Source organism: Daktulosphaira vitifoliae, unplaced genomic scaffold, assembly GCF_025091365.1.
Source record: "Daktulosphaira vitifoliae isolate Bord-2020 unplaced genomic scaffold, ASM2509136v1 Scaffold_2, whole genome shotgun sequence".
Lineage (NCBI taxonomy): Eukaryota > Metazoa > Arthropoda > Insecta > Hemiptera > Phylloxeridae > Daktulosphaira > Daktulosphaira vitifoliae.
In genome coordinates this window covers 36,240,700-36,263,596 of record NW_026099573.1, presented here as the reverse complement: position 1 = coordinate 36,263,596, position 22,897 = coordinate 36,240,700, and the positions used below count along the sequence as shown (strand labels likewise).

General features: G+C 23.7%; 2 protein-coding genes across 8 annotated transcripts in view; one reads left to right on the top strand and one right to left on the bottom strand.

Moving 5' to 3' along the window:
- The first annotated feature begins 127 nt into the window (after nucleotides 1–127).
- Nucleotides 128–15,507, top strand: LOC126899800 (regulator of MON1-CCZ1 complex). The gene is made up of 13 exons (XM_050675011.1): nucleotides 128–437; nucleotides 3,062–3,226; nucleotides 3,393–3,536; nucleotides 4,083–4,260; nucleotides 4,322–4,466; nucleotides 4,536–4,641; nucleotides 4,707–4,842; nucleotides 6,474–6,537; nucleotides 6,666–6,771; nucleotides 8,106–8,343; nucleotides 8,901–9,079; nucleotides 10,324–10,463; nucleotides 15,201–15,507. Exons 1-13 carry the CDS (start codon nucleotides 336–338, stop codon nucleotides 15,322–15,324), a joined length of 1,827 nt encoding a protein of 608 aa, XP_050530968.1. The 5' UTR covers nucleotides 128–335; the 3' UTR covers nucleotides 15,325–15,507.
- Nucleotides 15,508–15,907: 400 nt separating this feature from the next.
- Nucleotides 15,908–22,897, bottom strand: part of LOC126899797 (glycerophosphocholine phosphodiesterase GPCPD1-like) — a 32,501-nt gene continuing 25,511 nt past the window's right edge. For all 7 annotated transcript variants that reach the window (XM_050675005.1, XM_050675004.1, XM_050675006.1 and 4 more), the window contains 3 exons: nucleotides 18,021–18,160; nucleotides 17,889–17,945; nucleotides 15,908–16,145 (listed from right to left, as the gene is read on the bottom strand). In XM_050675005.1, coding sequence (XP_050530962.1) covers nucleotides 16,139–16,145; nucleotides 17,889–17,945; nucleotides 18,021–18,160 — 204 coding nt within the window. In that variant the 3' untranslated portion in view covers nucleotides 15,908–16,138. The remainder of the gene's footprint in view (nucleotides 16,146–17,888; nucleotides 17,946–18,020; nucleotides 18,161–22,897) is intronic.

The window sequence follows — 22,897 nt, the reverse complement described above, 5'->3', positions numbered from 1 at the left end:
TTGGGCTTATCACATCAACGATAAACCCACAGCGCTACATAAAGTTGTGATAATAGTTTATAGTTACCTGTCTAGTAATATTTAATTTTCTTATTATAAAATTTATTAAAACAATGTTTAACTAAATATTATACACTATTTTCACTGTTTATCATTAAAATTTTTTCATTTTATTTATCATTAATAAATTGTATTCTTAATTCAAATTAAGTTTTTATGAATCAGTAATTTACTAAATGTATTTTTTAATTATGTTATGATAAATACTCTTAATTAGTTATAGTTATTTAACTAATATACTTTGTATAAGTATATTTTTAAGATTAGATTTAAATATGGAAAGTAATTTTCTTACGTTAAATGAAGATCCTGTTCAATTTGATCCAGCAAGTGTTAGCAAAACGACAAATGTTTTCTATGATGAAGTTACAGAACAAGTAATAAATTACTGGGGTTTATAGGGAATTTACATTTTTAATTATATCTATGTTCATACTAAATGATATATTTGAAAGTAGAGATTAGTTAAAATCTTATAATATGATATTTGTTTGTTAACTATTAATTGAAAATAAAGAATTATTTTTTAAATGGTGAATTTTTTTACTTCAATTAGCAATTTCTCACAGTAAAATAATAGTAGGATAATTTTTTTTTTAATGTTGAAATACACATCAAGAACTTTATTTTGATAGAAATTAAAAAGTGATAGTTGTTTCAATTACATTTTTTTTAAAAATGAAATTTTTGTTTTTTTCGTTATTTGGAAATATTTTTATAAATTTCTAAATTGAGGGAGTTTTTTGAATTCTCAATGCTGATTAGTACAATCATATTAAAGTCAGGTTCATTTGAGTATTATTTATTAAAATCGGTTAACTGAGAGTTGAGAATTTTCATGGATAGAGAAGAAGAAAACACCATTACAAAACCAATACCTTCTCAGCTTCGCATCAAAGCTAAAAAAAAATAAGTACTTAATTCCAGTAGCTATGCATAACTAAAATTTATGGATAGGCTAATTTGTGTTACTAAGGATTAGTTGAACTCAAGGAGATGGTTAACTTTTTTTTTATGCTCATTGCTTCATGAATTTATATTTAAATACTGCCCCTCATTTTCAGCTATCATTTTTTTAACGTCTAGTCAGCACAGGCCTTATAATAAAGACCAACCCTTTCCCTATGATAAAATTCGTTATGTGTTGTAGATACAAGTTTGAGGGGATAATTGTAATATCCTTATACAGGATGATTTCACTATTAGACACTCAATTTTTCTTATAATAATAATATAATTAAACAAATATCTTTTAGTTTCATATATTTCTCAATTTATTAATCATTATGTATTTATTTTTAATTTATCATTTATACCTTATATGGATGTCAATTTTATTTATTTAAATGGCAACATATATATTTAACTAACTTATAAAATAAATATGTTCTTACTAAGAAAATAACTAGTCAATAACAACTTTTGAAATAATATTTGGGAAGTTATTAACATTTTTAAATATAGAGTGAAAATGAGTTGTGGGTTATGTTATTTTCATCATTATGCATTATTCTGTCACACTGTTTCTCTATATTTAAAAATATTAATAACTTCCGAAGTATTATTATATCATTTTTAGTGGAGACATAGAGGCCTGTAGTCCTCTATATTATACTAATAAAGAAATGTCTGTTTTCTTTTTTTTTTTACTCATAATCTGAGAAAAAATTACCATAAAGTTTTTTTTGTGGCAGCTTATCAATTGAAAAAAAATTTTTATGATCCTCTCATCTACTATACATTTTTAATAGCACCCCTACTCATGATTTAAAAATAAACTTGTGTGAAGATATAAAAAAAAATTACAAATAAATTTTCAGCAGCCCATTCATAAAATTGGATAGTTCATATGGACATTGTTGGCTTGTTCTTTGAACAAGTCTCTTGGCTAAGCCCTTAACTCCATCACATGATCTTTTTCCATGAGCAGTAACGGAAACTTAGTATTACAAATATTATAAGATATAATACAACTATATAAGAAATATTATAAATTTTGTTTTTAGGTGTTTTAGAAAATAAACTTAATATTCATGATTTTATATCTTTCAATTTATTTTATCTCTAATTATATAATTATTTTTGTTTAGTGGATTAAAACACATTGTAATTTAGTAAATTTTAATTTGTTTTTTATTATCATGCTTATTTCATAAATAAATCAGAACGCCAATACATTGATTTTTATGAATAATAAAGAAATATGTTCAAAAGACAGAGAAAATATTATCAGTATACACATAGATAATATAGATAAAAATAAATATATTTAAAAAACCTTTTAACCGTAAATAATATTTGGGAAGATTTTTTCAAAATTAATTTGATTCACTACCAAGCTTTACATTCAAATTCATTTCTTGAAATTTGAAATTATTCATATCCAGTTCACTCAAAATGAATAAGTGTAAATAATGACCAATTTACATATTATTAAATTTACTACTTGTTTTAAATTAAAATATTTAATATTTGCCCGATCAGGTGCAAATAAAAATATAATAATATAATACAATTACTATATGTTATTGTAATATTATATAAGATTATCAAATAAGGATAAGACACTCATTTTTCAGAAACATTCACAATTGAATTTTTTTTTATTTTTGTAAAGGAGAATATTGTTTGATTATAGGAACTATATTAATATGTTGTTATATAACTTTTACCCTTTAAAGAATAAAAACCTAAAGAAAATTAAAATTTAGGTTCTTAACTTTGAAGAGATGAAAAAAAACAATTATGCAACTATATATAATTGTAAAGTTTTTTGATTCAAACAATTATTGCCTTTACTATATTTTTATTAGTTTCTAAGAAAATGAATATCTTATACTTAATTGACTATTCGGTAAACAATTAAATTATAGTATGATGTATAAATATTCTTACTATCATTTATTTACTTATTTTAAAGTAATTTTACAAAAATAATAATTTATTTGTATATTGTATCCGAAACTTCTTTGAATATTAAAATAATATATTTTCTATATAGATAATAACTGTTCTTTCTGGAGAGATGACAGAAGTAATTGTAACATCTTGTACTCGTTGTAGAGAAAATATGATTTTTAAAATTGAAGATTGTGGCCCAGTATCTTCAATAAAAATGTCTATGAATCTTAATATTTTAACCATGATGCGTACAACATTATCTATTGTAAGTATTGTTTATTAATATCTGATATATGTAATATTATTCATATTTGCAAAGAAAAATTATGATTTTATATTAAGGAGTTTTAACTTCTTTTAAAACCTTTTTAAGTCTACTTATTTGTCAGTTGTTATACATGTGTTTATTGCTTATTATAAAAAAATTATAGGAATTAATGGATGTTAAAGACAGTAATATTGGTGCTCCATATTTTTTGTACTGTAAATTTAAAGCTGCAAAACTTTTGGGCTTCATTTGGACTTGCAAAAATGAAATATTATTAGTCAGTGACAAGGGAGTCGAATTATATCAGGTAATTTATTAATGATTATTATTTTTGTTTTCAATGTGTTAAATCATAGTATTTGATAAAAACAATCATTTAAATATTTTGGACAGATTTTTGTAATTGAACAAATCATATACTGAACTTACAGATAACTTGTTTGATTATAAATATATCATAATAACTTTTATTTGGTTTTATTTATTTAGTTTTATTTAGTATATAACTTGTAACTATATCTTAAGCATAATTACAGCATTCTAAAAATTTATTACATTTATCAATATGCCTATATAATAGTATTTTTAATGTGAATTGCCCATTCAAAATATGAAAAATTAAAAAGAGGAACAATTTAAAATTTTATATATCACTCTTTTTTTGAATATTCTCACAAATATTTTAAGAATAAATGTAGACGTTATGAGGAACCTATAATATAAAAAATAATTGCCCTCAGATAAATTGTTACCAAAACCTAGCACTTCAAAATACAGAAATTCATTTTGTTACACTCTGCATGTATATGTCACTGGAAAATTATTAAAAATAGAATTAATTTACTGTTTTTAGGTTGACGGACAAGGTCCTAAACAACGAACAATTTTTTTAAAATCAATCAGTTTACATATAAACTGGTTTAGTTATTCGCCTTTAAACAAAATATTGTTATTGTCAACTAATTCTATTGGGGATTTTCAACCACTTCACATTCATCCTGGAACCATAACAAAGTTGCCTAAATTGGAAAGTATGTATTTAATTTTTGTAAAAAAAATGTTATGAAAATGATATAAAATTATATCTTCTAGTTGATTTTGATAACTCATGTAGTTTACCTAGCCAAGGTATAAGCGAAAGAAATATTGTGTTAACTAATGTTTATAGTGTGCTGAGAGTATTAGTTTTGCCAACAAATCAAAGTAGAAATGAAATAGTCATTTACACATTAAACAAGTATTATTAAATTTATACAAATATTATGAATTTTTATAATTATTAATTATTTTTTATAATACTTTAAAGAATGATGACTTTCAAAAAAAGTCATATTTTAAAGCTTAATTGCATTGGGAAAATTTTAGTTAACATTGTTGACAATTTGATCATTGTACATAATCAACACAATAAGGTTAGATACATCATAAAAAAATAAAAACTATTGGGTTTTATTATTTTTCTCTTAATATTTTTCAGTCATCTTCTATATTTGATATATATATGGAAGCAGCAAAAGAAAATACCATACCTTGTTATTTACCAATTTTGGAAAATATTGTTATTCAAAAAACATTTTCAAAAGAACAAGATGTACGTAAATTATCTGATATTTGTATCCTTTTAATAAAAATTAATAGAAATAACACCTACAGAAATATTATATTATTAATGTATAATTATTTTGTATAAATTATAATTCGTTTTAGTATAATATATTATTTTACAATATGATTTTGCCAAATTACAATGATTAAAAATTTTATTGAAGTGAAACTTCTTTATATAGTATCCAAAAAACAGATTATGGAGCGTCATGGTCCCACCACAGTCGGTTGTAACATTTTGCCATCATGATCGGCTGTAAAGTATATTTTATATTATAATTTAGCACTGTTTTTTCGAAAATTTTGATTGTGAATAAAAAAATTTTAATGAACCACAATAGATGCAATTTTCAAGTGATATCTTCATATCGAAAGAAGTTTCACTTCATCCGCGCGTACTCGTAACACGCACTGGTTTTTGGAAAAAAATAAAATGGAACTAGTTTAGTACTTTAAAACTAAATTACAGTAAGTTACATTTAGACAATTTTACAGGAAATCATAAAAACATAGAAATGTTACTTTTTTCAATCACTACAGAGATTAAAATAAAAGTTAACATGCTTATATTGTAAATCAGCATTAAAAAACAACATAGTTCAAATATCATTAATTTATTTTTCTATGTGAATTATATAAATTTATATAATTTCATAAAATTTACACAAAATTCTGTTGATATGATTGATGTAAAATTTAATTTTATGTAAAAAACCTGAAAATCATAATATTTAAACTTAGTCTATATGGTATAACATTCATATTTTGAAAAAGTATTGTTTTTAAAAATTACAATAGTATGTAGTTAAATAATTTTTTTCATTTCTGCGGGATAAAAATCCTTAACTATAAATTTCTTAAATGGGAATTGTTACATTAACTTTATGATATTATAGTAAAAAAATTACAATTAATTTTATTTTTATAATTCTTTTTATCCAATGAACCATTTGCATTTTAAGTTTGTTTAAAAATTTAAATATCAAGTAAAAATTAATCATAGATTTGGTTTTATAATACCGGTGACAGTAATAAGTTGTTTTTAAAACCATAAAAGTTATTTATTATGTTAGTTATGAAGTAATATATTCCACACTGATTGACCAACAATGTTCATTATCTTAGCCAATAAAAATAGTTTTATTTCACAGCATAGAGAAATAAAGTATTTTTAAAATGGTGAAATAATTTTGGTTTAAAATAACTTATTGTATAACATGTTGTAAAAGGTGAACAGATTGAACAAAAATTATAAGAGCAAAATAGTTTGTAATATTTTTATTCTGTCATAATTTTTTCAAATCGCTTTTTCGGCCCTTAATGGCCATAGCGGCCTCCTCCAAGAGGTTAAGACGTTTCTTAAACTATCATATTATCAAGTTAAAAATATAGGTTCCCGTTAAAGAAAATTATAATTAAAGCTTTTTATTCCTGAAATGTTGAAGAAAATTATTTAACAATATATTATAGAGATTTTTGAACCTAATATTTTTTCTCTTTACAAAAATTTAATATTCTCAATAGATTCAGGAAAATTAGTGTCTTACCAAAATTTGATTACTCTGTAATTCTGAAATATACAGTGGGTTTTATTTTAAAATTAATTAATGTAACATAATTCCTAAATGTTTCAATTTAGATTCTGTCATATGTATTTCATTTCAGCCAAATATTATAATTGATGCTAAATCTGGATATATGTGGTATAAATATTTTTTTTATTATCTTTATTGCACTTATAATTAATGCTATAGTAAATATAACCAACCCAACCAATATAAATTTTAAACATTTTCTTTTTTCTTAAAATTGTTTTAATGTTTATTTTTAGGCGTTTAAATTTAAACTTAGATGATATTTCAAAATGGATGAACAATAAATGTTCTCTTATAGATTTCCTTTTATTACGAACCACATCAAAAGAGACCATAATGCAGGTATGTCATTTTACAGATTTAAGTTCTTCCTTACTATCCTTAAATTTTATTTTATTAAAATTATTTATTGTATGCAATTCTGTGTATACAAGGTGATTGATTAACTATGCCTCACACAATATCTTCAAAAATACAAAAAATTGATGAAAATTTCTATCTAAAAATTGATAGATTTTATAATGCTACAAATAGCATTTATTACATACTACAATTAATAATATTAATAAACAAAAACCCAGCACAGTGGGGACGTGGCATAGTTGGGTCAAGTGTAATGATTTGACAGTGATTAAAATCACTATCATAAAAAACGCTTCAATGCAAATCTGTAGATAGTATTTAATTTTAAAAAATTGATGGATTATTCCAAAAGCTATATGATCTCCTATTTTCTTATTTATATCCTGATTACAAGTTTTATGTTTTATAAGTACAATATATATATATTTAAAGGGAAATGGTTTTATTTTAAAAAAAAGTATGTCAAAAGGAAAAGGTATCGTAAGATAGTATTTATAATAAAAAAATTGTATTGATCCATACATTTTTCTAAAAGTTATAGTATTATAAAATTAAAAATATAAAAAAGAATTTTTTTACAAAAATATTATTTTTTTATTAACTTTGATGTACGTTTTCACCATTAAAACAAAATAAAGTCTGAAATTTTTTTTTCCATAATAAAGTATATTACATAGGCTTTAATTTAAGGGGTATATTAAAGTGTCAGTATTTCCGGAACACTTTCAAAAGTTAAGTGGAAAAAGTTGTCATGTTGAACCCCCCTGTCAGCAGGTAAAGGGTCAGATTTATAAAAGAAATATATCAAATTATACATAAAGACATCATGTATTTATATAAAAAAAAAATTAAATAGATTTGGTCATTTTTTTATTAAAAGTTAGGGCAGTTTGAAGTAAAAATAATTGAAAAAATGTCGAAAATTAGCAATTTTTAAATTTATAATTTTTTTAAAGATTTCCCCTATTTACAGGGAACGAGAGAAATTTTTGAGGGTAATGTCTTTGATTAGATACAATTTGTGATCTTTTGACGTATTGTTGAATGAAATCGGTTAGGTGAGAGCTGAGAAAAAGACACAGACACAAAAAAAAATAAAAAAAAAAACAGTAAAATTATTTTTGTCATTTATGCTTTTTAATACAGAATTATAAATTTAATTTATAATATACCATATTTTTCCTTTTCGTGGATAATATTATTAAGTGAATTAATTTCACTATTTTTTCTTATAAATACTTTTTTAAAAACAAAAATTTAGTACTCTTATGTCAACCATATACTTATTAAAACTGTTATTTTTTCAATTTTAGGTTTTGCAAGAAATAATTGTAGAAAAAAAATGTGATATGATAGAAATAGGAAATGTTTTTGACCATTTAAATATTGTTTATAAAAAACATCTTAACACTCATGTAAGAGTGAATAGTTCGTTATCAAGTGATTTTATGATTGTTGCTGAATCATTAAGGTGTAAAGTTGTTGTAGAACAGTTTGATATTTATAAAAATGTTTTTGTCAAACTAGTTGACCATTTGGAAAATATTAAAAGTAACAAAACATTTAGCCTATTGTTTTATACACCTTATATATTTTAAAACAACAACCTTGTTATATGAAATAATTGTAGATCTCAAAATTAAGAGAAATATTATGAGACGCTCCTGAAAACTTTTTTTTATTGAATTAGTAAATTTTGATTTTTCAAAACCTTTTCATATTCCTCAAGTTATTTATTCATTTACATTTAAATGTTACCCCTTACTTTCGGCGATTTGTTTTACCCAGACCTTACATATATTTTCATATGCTGAGATTCCTCATATTCTCTTAATCTTAAATTAATAATGTCTCAAAAAGTAATTCTTCAAAATTTGACTAATCAATTTCCCAGTAATTTAGTTATAATTTTTTTTTTTAATATTAAAGGTTTTATCTAAAAATACATTCCTTAAGACTACTCAAAAATAATAAATTTGTGGTGATTATGGTTTATAAAAATCTAAAATAAGTTCATTCAATACATTTTTTAATGACAAAATAGAATGTGTAGTAAATCTTTCTGTTTATTTATAAAATATTTTAATTTGATTAAAAATTCATTTCAGGTGATAAAAAGTATGCCGTTTTCATATTAATAGAATATATGAGATCATTAACTGATAACAAAATTACTATTGAATACTTTCTGTATGAGCTAATTATAAACTGTCTTATAATGAATAAAATGTACTATCAATTACATCAAATGATTCAATATCATATTTTTGTTGATTCCAAACCATTGGTTAGTATAGTTATTAGTTATTATAATAATACTGTTAATACTTTACTCTATAATACAGATTTGGTTAAAAGTGCATAAAAAAACTATAATTTATTTTAATACCACTTTGAGCAAAGAAAAATAAAACTGTTAATTTCCATAATATTCATAATTGAAATAAAGAAACTTAATTTTTGTAAAGAAAAATTTTTTCCCTCTATTAATCCTTTATTTTGTCCTCTAAATTATTTATAATTTTTATTATCTTTTGATGTATTATTAAGTTAATAAATTTACACAATTAACCCAAAAAAAAGAAGAAGAAAACCAATGGATTCTTAACCATACATCGAAATTAATATAGTTTATTTTTAATTTTGATAAATTTTTCAACCTAAAAATCCTGGATAATCTTCTATTGACAATAATGTATTAAAATGTAAAATGTAATGCAAAATATGATGTCCAAGTCAATAATGCTATTTTATATCATTTAGAGGACAAAAAAATATATTATTTTTTTTTAAATACTTAAGTGCCCCCTATTTAATTAGTATTTTGTTATAAATATCAAAATATCTCTTTTTGTTTAAAATATTGTCACATAAATAATAGCTTAATTTTGAATAAAATAGAGATATTATTTAAATTCTAGATACTTACACATATATTTTTAAGGTCTATTACATTTTCGCCCTACACAAATAATGTACATTTGATCACATACAAGGTGTCTTATATATAGAGTGATCAAAATCTTATAAGATACTCATTTTCTCAGAAACCATTCAGAGTATTAAATTTATTTTTCCAATCAACAATTCGTCTGTTACAGCTTGTTAAAGTTAAGTAATTTTTGGCCAAATTTCTATTATTATTTTACTCTTAAATACAGAAGTCACTTACAATAAGTTGGTTATTTTTTTCTAGCAAAATATTCTCTAGAAATAATTTATATATTAAACAACGTTTGTTGGGTTAGCTAGTTTAACTATTTATTGTAGAGTTTTTTGTACCTAATATTTTTTTTCATTACAAAAGTTTTAAATTCTCAATAGTTTCTAAGAAAATGAGTATCTTACCAAAATTAGATCACTCTGTACATTAAAAAACAAAAATTGTAAGAAAATACTCTTTAAAATTAAAAAATAAACTAGTTTTTAAAATTAAAAATTTATTAATGTGGTGTTTAATGATACAAATTACTTCAAATTGTATTAACTTCTATTTTAAATATTATTATAAATATTTGTGTATGTTTTCAGGCTTGTTTATTATTATCACTTGAAACACTTTATCCTCCTGCCTATCAAATTGCTTTAGATATGTTACATAGACTCAATACAGCTCATGAAGAAATTGCTGAAGTTCTATTATCAAAAAAAGAAGTCATTCCTGCTATAAGGTATCATTAAGTCTATTTTTTATTTTTAGTTAAGTTCTAAATTTGTGTAAAAAGTTTATAACTTACAAACATTTCTAGCTGCACTAGATATCAAATGCTTAAAATAAATCAAACTTAATTTTAAAAAATATTAATACGTGTCTGGGAATATTTAGAACTAATTACTTCTCTATAGAGCACAAGTATAAAAATCCAGCACAGTGAGGACGTCGAATAGTTGGGTCCAGTATAGATTTAATCTGGCAGTGATTAAAATCACTAACATAAAAAATGCTTTGATGCAAATCTGTAGATGGTGTTTAATTCTAAGAAATTGGTGGATTATTCAAAAACAACATCAATTTCTATTTCCTTAATTATATCCAGATTAATAATTCTTTGATTAAAAAATATAATATATAATTTTTATAATTAATTGTTTTCAAATTATTATTGATTTTGATTTTTAATATGTTAAAAGTAATAATTTTTAATCTACTTATTTTTGACCTTTAAAATGAAAGTTTATAATAAAAAAAAAATGAATTTATTACTATAACTTTTAGCTCAATTAAAAGATTGAAATCGACAACATTAAATAGAAAAAAAACCCAGCACAGGGGGGTCGCGGCACAGTGGTGACGTGGCATAGATGAATCAAGTATAATGATATCTGACAGTGATTAAAATCACTATCAAAAATAAACGCTTCGATGCAAATCTTTAGACTGTGTTTAATTTTTAAAAATTTATGTATTATTCCAAAAGCTACATGATCTGAGTTCATTATTAATATCTTAACTAAGATAAAGTATGTCGAATGAAAAAGGGATTATTAAAAAATATTATTTCTCATTCGGTAGCTATTTTCACCGTGAAGATAAAATAAAGTCCGAAATTTTTTTTTTTCATAATAAAGTAAATTACATTAGCTTTAATTTAAGATATATATAAAAGTGTCAGACTTTCCGGAACACATTAAAAAATTAAGTTTTTATGTTTTGAATCCTCCCTGTATTAAGGAAAATGGTCCGATTTAAAAAAATAGTATGTCGAATGAAAGATCTATATAAATACTACTTCTCATAAAAAAATTGTAATGATCCATACATTTTTCAAAAAGTTATAGCATAATAAAGTTAAAAATGTAAAATACAAAATCGAAAATTTTCACACAAAAATAGCATTCGGTAGCCATTTTCACCGTGAAGATAAAATAAAGTCCGAAATTTTTTTTTTTCGAATTAAAGTATATTACATTATCTTTAATTTAAAATATATATAAAAGTGTCAGACCTTCCGGAACATTTTCAAAAATCAAGTTGAAAAAATTAATTTTTTGTGAAAAAGTTGTCATTTTAAATCCCCCCCTGTGGGTAAGTAAAGAGTCATATATAAAAAAAATATATACCAAATGAAAGGTAATGATACCATAAATCTATATAAAAAAAAATTATATTGATATGTTCATTTTTGAAAAAGTTATGGCACTTTAAATTAAAAAAAATTGAAAAAATTTCGAAAATTAGCGATTTTTAAATTTGTAGTTTTTTTGGAGGTTTCCCCCATTTACGGGGAACGAGGGAATTTTTTTTAATTTTTGAGGGTAATGTCTTCGACTAGATACGATTTGTGATTTTTTGACGTATCATTGAAAGAAATCGGTTCGGTGAGAGCTGAGAAAAAGTGGTAACAGACACAAAAAAAAAAAAAACAGCTTAGTAAAACCAATACCTTCTCAGCTTCGCATCGAAGCTAAAAATGGTATTGTTAAGATTAATATGCAGTCAGGAAATTTTATAATTACTATTTACAGTAAATTTATCAGAAAAACTCGATTTTTTGCATTTTTTATTGTAATACATCACTTAAATAGAAATCATAAAATCATTTTTAATTAACTTTAGGTATTTAAAAAGATTATACAATTGAAGTATACAGAAATGAATAAATTTTAATGATTTATTTTAACTAAAAAAATCAAACAAAAAGTTGTTAAAAAAATCTAATCAATTATGGGTGTATTATAAAATTTGATTATAATTGTAAAAATTCATTGTTAAATTCAGGTGAAACTAAAAATATTTTTTTTTTAGATTTATGATTTATACAGCAACAAAAAATTTGGAATATTATAGACTGTTAGTAGCACACAAAAATAGAGTTAAAAAATTAATAGATTACAAAATAAAATTATTTACTATTGTAATTGAATACTTTTATTACATCAAACCTAATTCGACAATAAATACTTTAAAAATATTAGAAATTAATGATTTATAATTGTTCGTATGGATAAAGCTGGTTATGCTTTATTTTTTATTTGATTATTTTTCAATTTTTGAGGATAATATCTTCAACTAAATACGAATTGTAATCATTTGACGTTTAGTTGAAAAAAGTAGGTTAAGTGAGGGCTGGAAAAATAAATCGCAGCCACAAAAAAAAAACATATAGTAAAATATTATTAACATGAATAAGAAATTTCTTCTCGCGGGAGAGACTACAATGATGGTATCCTTGATATTTATTGAAGTTATTGAATCTAAATGAGATGAAAATCAAATTATTTGAACATTTTTTTTTTAACTCAAAAAGAAATATGAAAATAAATTGCCACATGTGACTTCGAACCTCGTAGCCTAAGCATGAAAGACAAGTGTTACTGATTCGACAATTGTTTATTGCTTTCGGTCGTTTGATAAAATTAGCAATTTAAGCTATCGCATTTTTACCAAAAACAAAATCTATATTTCGATTTTTTTTTCCATAATAAAGTATACAAAGTGATCAAAATCTGGTAAGACACTCATTTTTTCAGAAAATATTGAGAATTTTAAATTTTATTATAGAGAAAAAATATCAAGTTCAAATAACTCTACAATAATATGTAGTCAAACCGTTATTTTTTTCATCCCTTCAAGGATAAAACCCCTTATTTATAATTTTTTTAAATGGGAACCATTATTTTTAACTTTATAATATGATATAAAAAAATTACAAACAATTTTGTTATTATATATTTATAATTTTAGTTATCCGATTAACCGTACGTCCGTTACAGCTTGTTAAAGTTAAGTGATTTTAGTCCAAATTTCTATTGTGATTTTACTGTATTAAATACAGAAGTCATTTTTTTTATTTGCTGTTGCATAAACCAAATTTTATTGATCAAGTTATGACAGGTAAATTAGTTATAAAACTTTACTACACACTAAATGAATGATTACAATAATAGATTTAAACCGGGTTTTCGGTGTATTATTAATAGCTAAGTCTATGGTTTTGTAAGACTAAAGAATCTAACAAAAATACCGCTTACACTGCCACAGATATTATGAAACGTAATAAATGACATTATTTTTTCTGGAAGTCAAAATTATTAAACAATTATAGAACGTAAACGGTTGTTCGAATAAAAAAAATTATAAGAACAAAATTGTTTGTAATTTTTTTTTCTATCATATTATCACATCAAAAACAGTGGTTCTCATTTCAAAAAATTATAAATAAACATTTTTATCCCTGAATTATAAAAAAAAAATTTATTTAAATTCGTATTATTGTAGAGTTTTATAAACTTAATAATTTTTCTTTTTACAAAAATTTTAAATTCTCAATAGTTTCTGAGAAAATAAGTGTCTTACCAGATTTCGATCACTCTGTAAATATAAGCTTCAATTTAAGATTAAATAGAAGTGTCAATATTTCTGGAACATTTTCAAAAATTAAAGTGAAAAAGCTTATGTGCAAAAAATGCTTTTTTGAATCCCCCCTGTGGGCAGGTTTAGAGTCAGATTTTCAAAAAATTTATATAAAGTTTCAAAAAAAAAATTATGCTGATTTGTTCATTTTTGAACAAAGAGAAAAAAAAGTAAAAAATTACTGCTTTATAAAATTGTAATTTTTTTGGAGATTTCACCCATTTACAAAGAATGAGGGAAATTTTTTCAATTTTTAAGGGTATAGTCTTCAACTAGATACGATTTGTGATATTTTATTAATCGTATCGTTGAGAAAAATTGATTCAGTGAGAGCTGAAAAAAGTTGTGACAGACATAAAAAAAATAAAAATAAACACATCATGGTAAAATTAATACCTTCTCAGCTTCGCATAGAAGCTAAAATTTGGACAAAATGCGAATAAATATAGAGGTTCCATTTCTAATTCAATTAAAATATTCAGTTAAAAAAGTTGTAATTAAAGAAATTTGGAAAAGACCTCTGAATATAAAGATTTTAATGCAGCTGCATTCTTAGCATTTCCTATAGGAATAGATTAAGATTGACAAAAACCACGATTTTTAAAAAAAAATCAACCTAAAACTTTTTTATTAACCTATTCTCTGGCAGTTTTATCAGTCTTAATAATAATTATTTTTATAACATAAATTTTTATATTTTTTTAATTGATAGTTCCAAAAATATATTTCAAAGTAAAACAAATAACTTTAAACGTCGCATTAATGCTAAAATTGATTAGACTACTAGTTTTTTATCCTTAAACAAATTTACAATAAAACAAGTTTAAAAAAAAATTGTCTGGATTTGCCTAAAAAAAACCTGTTTTTTTTTCAATTTTGGAACAGATGTATTTACCCGGGTTCATTAAATCTAAAACATCTTCCCAAAATTTAAATAATATGTACAGTTTTATTTAGTTTTTAATAATTTTAAATATTAATTGTACTAGTTTTTGTATTGTAAATGATGTAATACATAAACTAATTTTTGTCCTATTTTTACATGTGCATATAGATTTATGTCTAAATACAAAATGCTTGACTACTCAACTTATAGAAAATTAACAGAAGTAGCAGTTTCCACTAATGATTCTAAAATTCTTCATTCTACTAAAGAAGAATTTCTGAAGACAATCTAAGGAATATGATTAGGTTTTAAAATCAAATTAAATATTTTATACACAATTGTTATTCTATATAAATTTTTAGTTATGTTTGTGTTATTATTATTTTGTAATATTTACAATGTATTATAAAAAATTAATTGCTTATATAATAAATATTTCATTTTTTTAATGATTTTATTCAAGCATCAAAAGGTTTGATATAGGTTTGTTTATTTTTATGCAATAATATAAAAATTAAATGTATCCTTTTTGTTTATCTTAGAAAATTTTTTTTGTCCTCTGATGAATCTTATAGTCGTATTTTACAAAAAAAGTGTTTAATAAAACATTGTGAAATATTTTCTCTGTTATACCAAAGTACTCATATTGACAATTTATCTTTATCTGTAATATTCATAACATTGCAGTCCTTATTTTCACCAAGCCAGTATAAAAGTAAAAAGACTCAGTATTATCATTAAATATTGGCAAGACATTTTGTAACATGAAATATTTATATAAGAAATTTTAAAAAAATTTGGGAGCTAAACAATACACATTTTTGAACAAGTTCACAAAATGTTCAATAACATTGATATAATAAACATACATACCATAAGAACTAAATATTTATTTTTTATTTATGATATACTTATATTTTAAAAATAAAATAAAAATAAATTACATTTAGCTAAAGTAATACCTTATCAATATCCATTTTATTTTATTTTAAATCAACTTTTTAAGAAAAATAAATGCAAAAATAATGATAATAATTATAACAATAATAAATAATAACAATTACATTTAATGAATCTATTTCTAAGACAGCTTCAATAATTCAAAATTAAGACCTGAAAATCAAATTTAAAATATTACTTTTTTTTTAATTAAAATTCATATTTAAATACCTTATTTTAGTATTGACAATAACAATAACATTATGTTACAAAGCAATATCATTCTATTAAATCTACATTATAATATTTTAGATAACTCTTCTAAAAAATTATATAATTTGACTTAAATTATTTTTTTTTTTTATAAATGTAATATGTGATGTCGAATAAGAATAACTTACTAATATAAAACTTTCTCAGAAAATATTAAAAAATTTTAATTTTTGTAAAGAAAAAAATTGTTTAATTAAAAAAACTCTACAAAATATATAGTTAAATAAATTTTTAATAGGTGAGCCATTTTTCTGTTATTGCTAGTTAAAATTTGGCGATTTTTAACCAATTGTCTGTTAATAATATGTTATTTAGCATACAATAGTTGTCATTTCTTCATGATGTCTCATAAACAAATTTTTATTAACCATTCTCGTTATCATATGTCACCTACTATAGCATGAATGATGATAATTTATGGCTAATTAAAACAGATTATTTTTGCTTTCGGTATTCAGAAAACCAAATTAACAATGAATTTCTATTTTAAATTTTAATATTTAAACAACTTTAAAATCCAATCGTTTGTTGATCAGATAAAAATAATTATAAGAACAATAATATTTGAAAATTATTTTTTATCCTATTCAATTAAAAATAAGAATTCCCATAAAAGAAAATTAAAGTTAAGGTTTTTTATCCCTGAAGGAATTTAAAAAAATGTATTTAATTACATATTATTGTAGCTTTCTTAACTGATAGAACTAAAGTAATAAAAAATTATGAACATGATATTTAAACAAAAATAACATTTTTTGTTTAACATCAAGGATCATTTATGTATGGAAAATAAGTCGTTGGGACAACATTTTTTATTAACGCATAGTATGTGACATAAGATTTAATTTTATATATAGTTTATAGGATCCAGTATTTCTGCAACATTTTCAAAAATCAAGTCGAAAAGGTTAACTTTTCATACAAAAGTTGCTATTTGAATTCCCCTTTGTGGACAGGTAAAGAGTCATATTTTCAATAAAATTATATTAAATAAAAAAAATATATATTTTGATTCGTTCATTTTTTTTAGATGTTATGACAGTTTTAAGAAAAAAAAATTTTAAAAATAGCAAAATTTCTCGATTTTAAAAGTTTTTTGGGGATTTAATCCTATTTACGGGGAATGAAGAAAATGTTTAAAATTTTTAAGAGCAAAGTTCTCAACTAAATACAAATATTTATCTTTTAATGTATCATTAAGTAAAATTTATCCAGTAAGAACTGTGCTAAAATGGTGATGGACACAAAAAAGAATAAATAAACACACCATAGTAAAATTGATACATTTTCAGCTTTGCAATGAAGTTAAAGTGAAATTCTCAACACTATTATTTTAAGAGAAATGAATGACCAACAATAAATAGGTGAGCCACTCTGTAGTTTTAAAAATTAAAAGAGCATTAAATTTTAAATAAAAATAATTTTAGAATGAAAAATTATAACTTGGATTTTCATAACTAATAAATTGACAAATTCTATACTTATTATAGAACTTTTAAAACGCCAGATGAATTAAGCCCGAATAGTATTATGTTACTATAAAAGATCCTATAGTGCTTCTATTAAGAATTTTCTTTTTAAGTTACTTAACCTGTTTCAGTAAATAAAGTTTTTGAAAAAAAAAAATATTTATTATTAACCTACTTAGATTTTTTGGAAGAGCTCGATGTAATGACATTTCCGTGTTCTACAATGTTTAATCTGTGTTAACACACAAAAGAATTATTTTAATTTATTTTATTAAAAATTAATGTAATAACAATAAAAAATAAAAACCTTTTTGTTTTTAAAGGCGAATTATTTGGTTTAAGATTATTATTCGAAGAACAATCTTCATTCCATAATGAATTTGTTGATGCACATTGATTTTGATAACCAAATTTTGCAACATCCATGAAATATTCATTTTTATTTTTCTGCAAATTATCAACATTTCTTATTCAAAATTTATTTATTTACTTATCAAAAGTAGCATTTTGATATAAATTGAATTATATTATAAAATAATATATTATGTTAAGCATTTGCGGTGGTAATTTTTCAATAATATTTATGTATATTTTTCTTATGCATCTGTTGACACTAATACACACCTTTTACTATACAAATATCATCAAAAAATGATTAGAGATCTTATCGTATACTTATACGATAGTATATTTAACAAAAAAGTCTGCAATTACTTGGTGTTGTGGAAAATACATACATATTAATAATAATATTATTAATATAATTTAATTTTCAATCTCCGAATTTATTTTCTGACTATGGATAATCAACCATTATTATATTGTCTCCGGGCGCAGATCCGGAAGAAATATTAGGGAGAAGCATTTTATCATTTTAGTTAAAGTGATAGCTATTTTATTAAATGAGGAATTTTAGTTAAAAAAATAATTATATTTTCAGGAGCTATCGCTCTTATGCTCCCACTGTCATATAAAACTCATATGAATTTTATATTTTAACCGTTTTTAGTAAATTAACAAAATATTAAATGTTAATAATAACTTAAATACGATTATTTCAATTTAAAAAATTTACAATTTACAACACAAATAGATTAAAATATTATAATTAATGAAAATTAATAATATTAATATAATAATGCTAAAAAAAAAAAAATTAAAAATGATTTCATTTTACTACAACTATCTTCATTGAGATTTAAAGTTAAATGTATGGACTGTAATCGTTCGTCCCTTGCCCTTGTTTTATAAAGTAGAAAATATTATAAGATAAGAACGTCCAGTGCCGCACTAGTTTTTATTATTATAGTAGTAGTGTATAGACGTTGAAACCATCGAAAAAAGTGAGCGCACACCACTATGTAAGCGGTCAAAAATAAAGTTTTGAAATATGTTTATAATTATGTTTTCTGTATTTATTTATACATATATTTAAGTAAAGTATACAGTCCACATTGAGCCCGAAACAGTCATCTTATAAAATTTTACTTTATTTCTCGGTATAATATTATCAAAATAATTATTATTATTATACACCAAAATTCTGTGATTCATAGTTGGGATTGGTTATGGTCTTAATATTTTTGTCACATATAAGTTGTATAAAACTGAGTAATAGTCTATAAAAATTACTAGAATTTTGAACCTTTGACTGACCAATTTCACCATGGTACGTACGTCACAGTTTACTTATTGTTTGATGTCGTAGCCAAAAATTAAATATACTATCAAAGACGTACAATTAAAAATGGTAAATGTACATCTGTATGTAAAAAAGACCCAACTCAAAAACTACGATACCTCCTAAGGAGAACAAATTCTACTGAATCCTTTCTAGAAAACATTGAAGATCATTTATTGCAAATTATAGAAATGTTTAAAAAGAAAACCCCTAACATATATTTAATTCAAAGACATTACAGAGAACGTCCAAAATATTCTGGACCCAGAATTTGTTATTAATCAGTTAATGTTTCTTTTAAAACAATAATTGACATTGAAAAATTAAAATTCATACTTCAATCTGCTCGTAATAAAATTTGAATAGCCCGACTTTAAAATACATTATTTCAGAGCAGAAAAGAACACCATTTTCTAAAATGGTAACTCATATTTACAATAACTAACTAAAATAAACCAAAAATAACAAATATCTTATTATATAATAGAACAAGGGGAAAAACGCTTTTCTGGAAAAATTACTTAGCGTGCTCGGATTTCCAAAATTTTTTTTTCAACGAAAGTACTCAGTCACCAGACTCCAGGAAAATTTTTGCCAATCGCCTGCGATCGTTTTAAAATTTCGACCGTTTTCGAGAAAAACGCTCGTTGACGTCAGCGTTTACGACTTAAGGTTTGAAATTTTCATCAGACCCGCCCAATGCCGTTCTTGAGATATGATATAAAAATCAATTCAATCCGTTCATTTTTTACCGTTATACGAGCTTTTTTTTTTAAGTCCACGCGCATGGTTTTTATATGCGCAGTGATTCATTTCTGCTCATACGTTTATTATGAACCTTAATTATATGGTGAAATGTGTATTTTTATTAGAACACTATTTTGTATTTGCACATAGCACTATATATTATCGAGAAATATTATATGTTATATATAAATTTCAAGACGGTTATAATTATATAAGTTTGTACTTTCATTTTCAGAACAGTACATTATTAATAATCATTTTTTTCTCATATATGATGTATGAGTCTATGAGTTTATCGTTTAAATTGGGATTCATCTATGATCACTATGCTGTCCAACGTTAAATCGCAGATACCAATATTTTTACTAAAATTAAATTTTTTACATAGTCCCACGCTGAATTTTATTTTTAATTATTCTATAATATAAACACAATTATTACAATTAGAATATTAATAATTTTTGTATATACCAGGGGTGTATTTAAGGGAGATATGGGCCACCCTTGAACCAGCGCTATCAATATTTTTTTAGGCAACTTCTAATAAATAAGGACCTAATGTCCTTTTTTTTCATTATTACTTTAATTTTTAGCAAAAAAAATTCTATAACATGTTTAACAAAATAAAAAATATTAAATACCCTCCTAAAATAATTTTTGAATAGGCCTAAAGGGAATACCTCATTAACAAACGTCAACCTTATACCCAATACATTTTACTATATTCTCTTTTTGAATTTTCCTGATTTTAATAATAATATTTTTAATATATTTTTGTTACACTGATTCTGATGTAATATTTTTTCTGCAAAACACTTATCGTGCCAAGGGTACCCGGGTACCCCTACCGGAATCAGTGGCCTACTTATGATGACGGTCCGAAGAGGCTTACGCGCCTGTTATTTAACTAATATTAGTTAAATATTGATTTATTATGTTTACTATCATAATTAAACTTACAATGAATAATGCTAAAATCAATATTCTTCAATAGAATATCATAATATCATAATATCAATATCTGTAACAGACTCAATGAAATAAAAATGCTTATAAATACACAAAATCCAACTATCAACGGTTACAAAACTTACGCAAAAAATCGTCAATTATGTAGCGGAGAAGTGACCATATTTATCGAACAAGCATATCAAGTTCAAATCATTTCTATTTCATCTTAATTCAAGGTATTCGCAGTTAACTTAAAAGCAAAAGAAAGCATTTCAATATGCAACATCTACCTCCCTAATTCTACATATTTTAACTTTAGCTATATCCAAAATATTGTATACCAACTTTCATTTAGTTAAAAAAATAAATTCGAAGAAATACACACCACAATATTCAAAATTTTCTAACTGACAAAACCTTTAAAGTTAAAGTAAACAACATCCTCTCCGAGAAATTCATCTACGCAAACGAAATAAACAGAAAATCACCAAAACCGATACATATTACATTATGGTCGCAGCAGTTAACGTATTTTAAGTGTTCGTGAACTAAGGAGATATTATAATTCAATCAAGACATTTTGTCGAAGTTAGTAATTAATAAATTAGAAAATTTGTCACTACATAACTATTAGTCTTTATAATATATGCTAATTTGTGTATTCATTGTCTCATCCCGCTCTATAATTCCACTATACGGGTAGAAGAAACTACCATCATCGTCATTGCCGCCATCAAAAAATTTCGCAGAGTGACGGACGCGATCAAATTGTCGGATACGCAATCAAGTGATTGAAACAGTTCACAGTTCATAGTGACGCGATCTTGAATTAAACGTCCAGTTAATTAAACGAGAGTGCGTCAGTTGTTTGTTAGCAAACGAGAAGGTGGAGCCACTGTCACTATTGAGAATTCATGAAACTTCTTTTTGTAATATTCTTCTAATTTTGTATAACAAAAATCTATAAGTAAAATTAAACCGTAGGCTTTAACTCTTCATAGGTCATTTTCTTTAAATATTCAAACTGAAACTTCACTGAAATTGTTTGTATGATGATCTCGTACTGAATGATCTCTTTAAACTAAACACCATTATTATTTGTGTTCCCAGTGTTATAATATGTATTTTTGCCATTTATAATACATTGATTTACTATGCTCTTTGATTGATGCTCTTCGAGCTTCTTCAAAAGTATCTCCATACAAAATTATTTTGAATTCTTGCATTAATGAGATTTGATAATCTTTATTTATATTATTTTTACTGTCGCATAGCCATCTCTAAACGGCTTACATGATATGAAAAAAACATAGCAAAGAAATTGAATTTGGCTACATAAATTTAAAAATATTACTCTCGGCATTAAATTGTTGAGAGTAATGCTCCAAAATTTTAAAACAAGCGCGCAAATATAATATTGTTGTCGCATAGCTTTATAGCCAATGAGAAGATCGCATTCGCTATATGTTTTATTTGGCGTGCGGAATGGTAATATGCCAACGGGGCCAACGTTTTCTTCATTGCAGCCTGAAATACGATTTGCCACTTCGAAAACAACTGTTAAAGGACAATGAGTTTTACAGCTAGCGCCAACTTCAACCAATCAATGCATAGTGTAAAATATAACAAAATAAAAATTTTGGCGAAAAACAATCATCTAAATATTAAGAGAAGTGTATAAATCCGTTAATACTACTTTATATGAATAATTTATGTAATCAATGAAAGTTTATACTGATACATTCTAATAAACATATTCATTAATATTACATTAAATTACCATTTCTTATTTATATTCACCTATA

What these genes read in the sequence shown, in the direction of transcription:
- LOC126899800 (XM_050675011.1), top strand. Translation starts at nt 336, where the DNA reads ATGGAAAGTAATTTTCTTACGTTAAATGAAGATCCTGTTCAATTTGAT. An exon ending in TACATAATCAACACAATAAG is followed by an intron (nt 4,642 to 4,706) that starts GTTAGATACATC and finishes AATATTTTTCAG; the next exon opens with TCATCTTCTATATTTGATAT. An exon ending in CCATTTGGAAAATATTAAAA is followed by an intron (nt 8,344 to 8,900) that starts GTAACAAAACAT and finishes AATTCATTTCAG; the next exon opens with GTGATAAAAAGTATGCCGTT.